Source organism: Montipora foliosa, chromosome 8, assembly GCF_036669935.1.
Source record: "Montipora foliosa isolate CH-2021 chromosome 8, ASM3666993v2, whole genome shotgun sequence".
NCBI classification, from domain to species: domain Eukaryota; kingdom Metazoa; phylum Cnidaria; class Anthozoa; order Scleractinia; family Acroporidae; genus Montipora; species Montipora foliosa.
The window spans coordinates 18,051,169-18,061,168 of NC_090876.1; the positions used below are offsets into that span (position 1 = coordinate 18,051,169).

The window sequence follows — 10,000 nt, forward strand, 5'->3', positions numbered from 1 at the left end:
AAGACCTAAGTTATTTTGTTGGCAAAGGCCAAGAACTTGAAGGTGATTGACAATTTGTGCCAGCACCCTTGCTTGTCCGAGAGAAATTTGTACACTTAATTTTTGATCAAATTCTTGCAGTTTTATTTCTGGAACAAAAAGCCTTGTGTTTTGAAAATACTACATGTACGTTATTTACAGTGTAATGGTATACATTGTAGTAGAGGAGATAAAAGAAAAGGAAACTTTGAGAGGTTTAAAAAGTCTGCATGCATTCCAGGACATTACTAAACTATGAAACAGTGACACCAAACACCGAAAAAAAATGTATAACCCCACCGGTACATGTACAATGAATACTGACCTGGATAAAGGTTGGATTTTGAGATGAGGCCCAATTAGGCCTAAAATGCTATTGCTCCTAGTTAATTGAGATTAAGAATAGGATTCATATTAAGATTGAGATTTGAAGCAATAACGTTTAAAGCTTAATAAGGCCTAAAACGATATTTGATCTCAAATTTATCCAGCCTTTGTTGGTTAGTATTCAATGTATGGTGGGGTCATACATAGTTTTTTGGTGTTTCGTTGTTTTGTGGCTTAGTAATGCCCTGCATCGCATTGCATGCACTCTTAATTTAACACATACAATGTAAAAGCTGATGGACAGAAATAGTAATCAAAATAGTATACCCTTGCTCTCCCGAGAATGCGCTGATTGCAGGTCTTGGGTTGCACATCAAGATATAAGGTGGTGTGTGGAATTAACATCGCTTCCAATGATTTCTCTCTCAGTTGTTTGTAATGGTCATAACCTAAGGTGAAGTGTGAAAAACCGTTAATATTTCCTCCAAAAAGTAAATTTAGTTAACCCATTGACTCTTCGGGGTTCCCCATTGGTGAGTAAAATTGTCTGGCGTTAGACAGAGTAAAAGACTAAGTATGGCAGGTTTAGCCCGGGTTAGCAGTGAATGGGTGAAATGCTCATTTAACTACCGGGTAAGTTATTACCATCAGGGGTCATCGCCTTTTAGCGAGTTATCTTTTTAGCATAGCCTGCATAGCTACATGTAGAGGTATTTTAGGCGCACCGAATAAAGTTTTGGGGGTGGACTTTTTTTAATGCCACTCACTTTTATCACCTCATTTACCTCAACTGATCCCAAATAAACCAACCAATAATTAGAATAGACTAGTTTTGCATGAAAGATAGGCGTGAAGGCAATTGTCTTACACTTTTGTATTTGCATGCATGGCAAATAACTGAGGATTTACATCGAAGGGAGATATGCCTACAAAGGCAGTTGAAGAAAGAAAAAGACGAGGAAATGTTAACGACATTTGTAGGTTGTTGGGTGTCAATCTGAAGATCAAATTCGGCAACTTTCAGAAAAGTACCAAATACATTTCCGTGGAAAATTGATTTATGTGTAAACCTTCAGGCCATGCCAAGAGTGAAGGCAAGACATTAGCAGATCTTTGCTCAAAAATTGGCCTGAACATTGTGGAGTCTAGTGTTCTATCAAGCTGAGTTGAACAGTCGTGTGGCAGGAAAATATTCAATGGCGTTGTGATTTCACCAGTAACAAATTATTCAAGTTTCCTAAAGCATTTTACTAAAGTAATTCTGTATACCTGCTTGAGAAATTGTTCCATGTTGGTAATTTGCCTCAGCAAAGACTGAATCACTGAACACAGATCTGTCCAACAATACTCCTTGACCTACAAGGGTTTTTATAAGGAAAAAAACAAAACAAAACAAAAACGAACAAACAAACATCAAGAACTGAACTGCACTCTGGAAAATGTTTAAGATGTTTGGTTTCTGGAGAGATGATAGCAAAAGTCTTCTGCTTGGTATAGACAGGTAGACATGTACTTTTTAACAATAGACAAGTAGTGATCCTTATGTAAGATTGCAACAGCAGCTGGATTTTGAAAGATGACATGTAAAATCCTTCGTGTCACATCACTTGTTGCTCTTTTAATAACACCCTTGGCTCAACCACAAAGTGTGTACCATTCAATTTGGCGCACAGCAGACAAAAAAAGTTCACATTGCAACCAGGTTGACAATATGGTTTGGAGAAATTTGAGTGTTACTTACAAAGTTACATGTACAACGTTATTCAAAGACCCAATGTTTGGACACTCCTGCCTGAAGTTTCTTCATCAGGCGGAGTGATCCAAAGTTATTGCAAGAGTCCTCTTATACGCTCAACAACTGACAAAGAGGAAAAGGGGGCAGCCATTCCAGGGGCGGATCTTGGGGAAGGGTGCACACCCCACTTAAGATGACCTGTGGTTTTCCAATACAACTGCTGTTTTGCAAAAAAAAAAAACATACATGTAATGTTACCAGTTAGCTACACCCCTCCTAATAAAAACCTTGAATCCGCCCCCACATTCATTTCCTGGAAATAAGTCAGACCTTAATACTTACCATATTTTAAGACATGTTCTGTTGCATCAACATATGTTTTGAATCTTTGTCGGAAGATCCACAATTGAAGTTTCAAAGCGTATTTCTTAGGATCTCGATAAAACTTTGCCAGGTATGGATTTTTCGTCGTGGGTTCCAGGAAGACTCTGTAATTTAACTGTTTGGCCAACTGACAAGCTAATGTGGATTTACCAACACCAATGTTTCCTTCTACTATGACGAGTTGCGCTGGCGACGCAGTGCCTTGCAAGGTCGACTTGAGACCAATCATGGTTGGTTGTAGAGGTCTTGACGGGAAGATTTTCGAGCAGTGATTTCTGCTGAGAGAACTGAACAGACGGCATGGTATCATTAAGGGCATTAGACAAAATGTGAATCCTTCCAGTGAACCCAAGATGTAACGTTCCTTTCGATTCAATCATCTCTCGATGGAATCGACAAACTCCAACGCGTTAATTCGATTTGAACCAAAATTAGAAAACTTTGACATCGTTTCTGAGACCATAAAGGGTCCACAGTAAGCAAACTAATATTTATCTCATGGGTCTAATTTTGTGTTTTCGTCTCAGGACAGCAGTTGCCGAAAGAGACTGGTTAAAAACACGTAATTTCAAACTCACCTCTCTACTGGCGCGTTCTTGTTCAAAAATTATTCGCGCCAAAAATGTTAGCTAGCCAAGTACGTGTTCGCCTCGTTTTCAGAGACCATCTGGGAACGAGGTTGGGATAATGGCGGAAAAGTCATTTTTGTTTTTGAACGAGTAACCTTTTTAATGAACGAGATTCTTTAATACTATCAGCTTGAGTGCCATAGATAGCTAAATATTTCCCTCGGATAGTTTTGCGACCTGTGCCGCGGATATAGCGTCATTTACAGTGGAAATGCTGAGCTCGAATGAAATTTTTAAGGGAATTTCATTCACATTTCCTCCACCTCGTACCTTGTGAGGTGTCTTGAACCTTTGGAAAGCCTCGGTCAGTTACGTATCGGTAAGCTTATAATTATAGGGGAGATATCGTTGACGTTAACTAAGCATGCTGTTATTTATGTGCCAGGCAGAGCTTTATTAGTTGCCAAAACAACTTTTTGTTCCAATGGTTGGTTGGTACAATGTACATTGTATGGGCGGCCATCACGGCCAAAACAAAGAAATTGCTTTTTTTGTTGTACTTAGAATAAAGGGCACGCAGTGCAAAAACAAGCCTGGTGACACCATCTTTTTATTGTCTTTTCTTGATAGTGTCCTGTGTATGAATATCAACTGTGCCAAGTTTGACAAAAATCAGGATAGTATGTCATTTTCAAGAGAATTAGTCTAGGCTTAGCTACATAATTCCCGAAAAATTGTTTAAAATTCTTTCCGGAATTTCCCAAACAAAAGCTCTAAAATTCTTTCAGAAATGTCTAAACTTCTTCAAAAACTCTCTGAAAGTCCCGAAAATTCTTATAAATTTCGTTTCTTATAGTGCAAAGTCTGCCATATTTGCTATCAAGCAAAGATCCGGATACCGTAACTCGGTGAGAAACCGCTGCTTAGATGCACTGTAGAACCCCTTTTGGTGAATAACTGCTGATAAGGAATGGATATGAACGGACTGACCCCTCTCCTGGGTAGGTTGGAAGACCAAAAAACACGGTTTGTCAACATTTTTGCCTGTGAAAAGTTTCCAACATGTCAGGTGAAAGTTCAAATTGCTCTAAAATTCTCGAAATTGTCAAATTTTTTCTAAAATTTCCGAGAGTTTCAAAAATTCTTTTTGATGTCTAAAATTGCCAAAAAAATTCCAGAATTATGTACCTAAGCCTATCTTAGTCAGTCATTTAGTCAATGGTCAGGATGTCACGCAAAGCTCGTTGTGTGACATCCCGAAAGATGGCTGTGAAGGAGACTACGTTTCTTATGAAACCACACTTCGACACGTACAGAGTAAAGCTATCGAGAAGACAACTCTGAACTGGGACATACTGTAGGACCTATCTTTTTTATCTTCATGCTGTGGACATCATTAATCAGTTACATCAGAAACCCATAAGGGTTGAAACGTGTAACGCGCGTTCACAGCTTCTGAATATTCAGTGCGAACTGATTGGTTGAATGTTTCAGTGCTAAGTACCATATTTGGAAACCCCTCGCTGTTGTTGTTCCAAATATGGTACTTAGCAAATTGAATATTCGGAAGCTTGTTTCTCAGCACACAAGGGGCCGTTACATGTTTCAACCCTTATGAGTTTCTGGTTACATTTAGGTCTGCTCTGAAAGAATGCTTCATCCAAAAAGAAGGAAGAAAACAATTTCACCCAGAGAAAAAAAAAAGTCTGTCAGGTTCGCGTCAAGTTTTATTGGGCTGACCACAGATACAGTATTTACGTCAGATCCTCCGTTGACTAAATCATTGCAGTCTTGAATTGTTTATTTGACCTTGCACTGAATCACTTGCCCGGCTATTAAACCATTTGACACTTGATTAAGCCATTTGCCGGTGAGTTAAGTCGTCCGTCGATTAGTTGAACCATTCCTACTTTAACTAAACCATTTCAGTCTTGTCTTGTCCATTTGACACCAGCTCAGCGCTATGCAGTATGGGAACATTCTTTTTGTCATTACAATGCAGAAGTTTGACAATAACTCACCAACAGCCAATGAAAGGCTTTGGCTATGTAACTCAGAGAAGTCGGCTACCTTTTTCAATAAAGCAGGAGGGAGAAGGAGGGTTATGTGCTCCAGACTAAAGACAGATTCTCTCAAACGTAAAATAAAATTCATTTTGACAATGAAAGCCTGAAATTGCCTAAACGTGATCTTGAATTCTCCCAACTTTCCCGAGTGTTTAGATGAGGCTATGGAAACACGGAAAAAAGTCCTCTATTGCTTTTATAAAATATTTCTCAAAGATAATTCAACAAATGAGGGAAAATTCTTGATTGAAACAGATTTTCTTTATACACACTCATATTTCCTACCAGCTGATCAAAATTCATGTCTGACGGCATATACCAGTAACCAATCAAAATTTGTGTGATGTCACAGCCATGTTTCCATACTCTCATCTAAACACAGCTATTAATGACCAATGAGAGTGTGCGTACTATCCTTATTATTATTTTTATAATGTCCCACAGAACACTGAAGAGTAGTGATGGTGATGGATGACCACTTGGAGGATGTGTTGCTGCACCAGTATGTCAAAATTGCTTTAGTGAGTTACATTATACCCTATCAACAAAGTTAAATTTAGAAATGCACATTAAATGGACCACGATTTCGATGATCCTCACCAAGTGTCTGCTGGCTCTTCTCCCCAACTTCACATCACTCGTGTCCAGGAATATTTTTTATGTTTCAAAGTGGCCCTAAACTCCTTCTCCTCAGACAGATGAAGATAAACAACAGCATTAACACTAACCTAATATTAGTATCGCCCAACTAGTGGACTAATTCAAATCCTGCATTTTGATTGGCTACGCTACTAGAGGACTATTAGTAATAGTCCTCGAGTAGCGAAAAGGGTGACGCTTGTTTTCGTTTTATTCCCAAATAAATATATTTTCAACTCTGCATTTGCTAACTTTATTATTGTCTTTTCTGTCCGACTAGGGTCACGGGTTAATAGCCCATTCGGCTTCTACGGGTCTAATTGTTAAATAAAGCTGACCTTATGAAAACACTTACATGTACCGTATTATACAATACAATAGTTACATACTTAATTGACCATTCCCCATAGGGGCTTTTTAGGTCCAGTGAAACTCAATCAACGAAACAACAGAACACAACAACAACAACAGTTAAGAATCCCAACTGGCTGGAGGCAAACCAGTTGGCTTTTACAAATATGTCTGACAAGTTTAACCAGGGACTACCAGGAACAAATTCAACGAGTGGTCAGAACATGTCTTGAACCTGGGAACTCCGGATCTCAAGGCAGGCGTCCTGATAATAATTAGGCCGCACTGCCTCCTTATTGTTGGACTTGTGGACTTATTGACTTATTAACTTTTGAACTTATTATGAACTTAACAGGGTACTTTGTGTTCAATATTAATTAAAATTTTCCATTCATATATTCCTGGACCAGTAACTAAGTTTCTTGCATTTTTCAATTTAACAAATGAGGCTAAATATAATTTAGTTAAAATCAAGCTAATGTAGCCGCTTTTCCTGGGATATTCAGGGGGGGGGGGGGGGGGGGAAGCCAGGGAGCTTTGTAGGGGCATTGCCAATATTGTGCTTTGGCTCGACTAGCATTTTCGCTTGCTTACTTCTTTTCCCTCTCCAGCTCCCATTCATATTTTTGGGGGAAGTATAAATTCCGCACACTGGTTTTTCTCAGTGATGTGTTGACAGGTGCCTATAGGAGGTGGACCTTGGTTCAGTTGCCAAATTGGTGATCTCATTTCTGCTGAGGAGAGTGCTGCCTCCTCTCTTGCTACCTTAACGACACCTGCCCTGCAAGAAATTAGCTTACTGTTTAAATTGAAATTATTTCAATGGTTTCTCAAGTGGGACTAATCACATGTTACATTGTATTTTCTGGTAGATGAAACTTGGAAAGTGTATTATGTTGTAATTCACAGAGAAGTCTCATCACTTTGAACTTTGCAAAACAGGAATTAAGATAACAGATAAATGCTTCCTTAATTGCTGCATAGTCAGTTTGTAACTTCTAAACACCAGGATCTCAAATGTTGCAAAACAATTTTGTTTAACAGAGCAAAGAAATTTAACCTTTAATTAATAACTAATATGGAATTTCTACTTCACTTAAGTCTGGGAAAATAACATGGGAGATATAGATTGTGACAAATACTTAATAAGCATAAGAGCTTCCAAAAATCAGGCTGTCCTAATCACACAAATAGGGAAGCGACTTTGATTCTGCTAACTGTGCGTGAGTGACTAAAGTGGATAAAAACGTGCAATACCCCACAAGTGTACGTGTCCCAACCATTTGGGTACCATATCAACATTGTAAAGCACTGAAGGATGATTGTATAAATTCTGTTTTTGAATGTACAAACCTTCTCATGGAAAAGTTCATGTTTTTTAGGCTGTTGCTATAATCAGAAGAAAGCCTAAAGGTGTTACCGCTAGGGCATATATTGATGACCTATTGAAAGATATTAAACTGCGGGATAGAAGGGAAGAGGTAAGTGACGAACCAAAGGCATGCGCAACCTGTGAGTCAAGCCTAAAAATAATTTATTGATCCATCATGATGGTGACTCATCCTTATTGTTAACGCTCAGCCGAAAGAAAATTAAGCGCATTTTAACCGCAAAGAGGGTAATAGGTAAGAAGTTAGGCCTGTTTATTTTTGTGGCTTTGTGTAATGGATTACATAAAATTAAACACAACTGTCCAAATAACGAAACAGCGAAATGAAACACCAAAACACCATGTATGACCCAACCATAGATTGAATACTAACTAATAAAGGTTGGGTTTTGAGATTAATTAGGCCTAAAACGTTATTGCTTCTAATCTCAGTCGTAATCTGAATACTAATCTTAATCTCAATTAATTAGGAGCAATGGACCCTATGCAAAAATGGCAATTATTCTTTTGTTCATATTCAAAATAGCCCAACTAACCTCGTTCGGGATAACAAATTCTTTAGTATTTTTGTCTCAAAAACGAGGTTAGTTGGACTATTTTGAATATGAACAAAAGAATAATTTAAAGGCATGCAGCCATTTTTGCATAGGGTCTATGACATTTTAGGCCTAGACCTAAAACATTGTTTAATCTTTAGTTCCAACCTTTGTCAGTTAGTATTCAGTGTGTGGTGGGGTCTGCATACATAATGTTTTGTTTCGCTGTTTCGCTGTTTTGCTGATTCATGGTTTAGTAATGTCCAATAAAATCTTCATGCTTTCATGAAGGTGTTGAACTTTGTCAGTACCTAAACCCTATAAAAATAATGATTCTCCTTTCCTGTTATTAACTAACATACTCCTAGACTTGCTACAGTTATAGTTATGAACATCTCGAGGCTAGAAAATTGTTTAGTTAAACTAAAAACAAGCTCTAGATTTTTGTATTTATACATATATTTACATACATAGTTGATACATAGTCTTACATAGTTACATACTTTATTCAAGATGTAAACTAACTAGAAATATATATATATATATATATATATATATATATATATATATAGAAATAAAAATATGAAAAGGGAGTTAGGAGGTCAACCCTATGGGAAAATAAAATAAAAAAATTAACGATAAGTAAACTCAAATGGAATTGGGCAGGTCATGTGGCTAGAGTAGAAGAACAGACAACCGTTGGAAAGGAACTTAATTTAAGTATCTAGTCGTTCTAGCGCTGAAGCACTAATTGGGGACACTGTAAATTGAAATTAGCAATTAACACAAATCAAGTTAAATTTTGGTTTTTGTGGAGAGGGGAAACTGGAGTACCCAGAGAAACCTCTCGTTGCAGAGTAGAACACCAACAAATTCAACCTACATATGATGCCGAGTCTGGGAATCGAACCTGGGCCACATTGGTGGGAGACGAGTGCTCTCACCACTGCGCCTTCCCTTCACCCCGCACCCCGGACAACCCGAATTACATTCTGGACACCCTGGGATACTCACGGAAGCGAGGAAGAAGACCTTGGGACGAGATGGAGGGATAACTTGGATAGTTTTGTAAAACAATGGGACTGTGTTGTGCAAAACGTAGACCAGTGGAGGACAATGGGGAAGGCCTAGTTTACGTCCAAGGGCTGAAACTGATACTGAATGTAACCAACAAATTCAACCCAAATGACGCTGAGTCTGGGAATCGAACCCGGGCCACATTGGTGGGAGATGAGTGCTCTCACCACTGCGCCTTCCCTTCACCCCGGACCCCATTCCGAATTACATTCTGGATGCCCTGGGATACACACAGAACCGAGGAAGAAGACCTTGGGACGAGATGGAGGGATGACTTGGATAGTTTTGTAAAACAATGGCACTGTGTTGTGCAAAACGTAGACCAGTGGAGGACAATGGGGATTAGGCCTAGTTTACGTCCAACAACGGACATTTAAGGGCTGAAACTGATACTGACTGAAACAAAAAAGTTTAAGTTTAAATTATTAAGACTACTAAGTTGTTGGCTGACTTGAAAGGATTGTTTTTCTTTACGAGGATGTGCACCTCTAGATTTAGAATCATTACTGGCTTATCGTAGTGCAACATGGGTTTTGTATAATTTTAAAGGTTGGGGAATGCAGAAAGGTGATGTTAGAAAGACAGCAAGGTTTCATGGCAGTTTTATCTAAAACAGATATGGAGATAGGTAGGTCAAAAGTACACGATTGTAGCAGATTGCAGTTAGGTACAACTTACAATCATCATCATTATTGCATTCACTAACAGTTAAATTCATCAGTTAATCAGTTTAACCCGTTGACTCCTGAACTGCACCCCCTTCCCCATTGAGGAGTAAAATCGTCTGTTGTTAGATACAGTAAAATCTTTTTCGTCTCACTCCCAGGGGTCAGTGGGTTAAAGAATACATAGTTTCTAAGTGGATGGAGAGGTTGTTAACAATACATGACGTATAATAATTTTTTGCA

General features: G+C 38.5%; 2 protein-coding genes across 8 annotated transcripts in view; one reads left to right on the forward strand and one right to left on the reverse strand.

The window, feature by feature from the left end:
- The window catches only part of LOC138012632 (deoxyguanosine kinase-like), a 10,471-nt gene extending 7,359 nt beyond the window's left edge, over nt 1–3,112 (reverse strand). Inside the window, exons 1-4 of one of the 2 annotated variants that reach the window (XM_068859458.1) lie at nt 3,043–3,112; nt 2,423–2,751; nt 1,615–1,701; nt 673–794 (exon numbers count right to left, since the gene is read on the reverse strand). In XM_068859458.1, coding sequence (XP_068715559.1) covers nt 673–794; nt 1,615–1,701; nt 2,423–2,693 — 480 coding nt within the window. In that variant the 5' untranslated portion in view covers nt 2,694–2,751; nt 3,043–3,112. Of the gene's footprint in view, nt 1–672; nt 795–1,614; nt 1,702–2,422; nt 2,926–3,042 lie in introns of those variants that run through there. The other variant, XM_068859457.1, reaches the window with a different exon arrangement.
- A 21-nt stretch (nt 3,113–3,133) lies between these two features.
- The window catches only part of LOC138012998 (meiosis-specific protein MEI4-like), a 23,663-nt gene continuing 16,796 nt past the window's right edge, over nt 3,134–10,000 (forward strand). For 2 of the 6 annotated variants that reach the window (XR_011125149.1, XM_068859957.1), the window contains exons 1-4: nt 3,153–3,412; nt 5,544–5,620; nt 7,472–7,570; nt 9,642–9,720. Coding sequence is in view for 2 of the 6 variants with exons in the window: in XM_068859957.1 (XP_068716058.1) it covers nt 5,561–5,620; nt 7,472–7,570; nt 9,642–9,720 (238 nt within the window). In the remaining 4 variants the exon portion in view is untranslated. Of the gene's footprint in view, nt 3,413–3,663; nt 3,714–3,754; nt 4,035–5,543; nt 5,621–7,471; nt 7,571–9,641; nt 9,721–10,000 lie in introns of those variants that run through there. The other 4 variants (XR_011125150.1, XM_068859956.1, XR_011125151.1 and 1 more) reach the window with 4 other exon arrangements.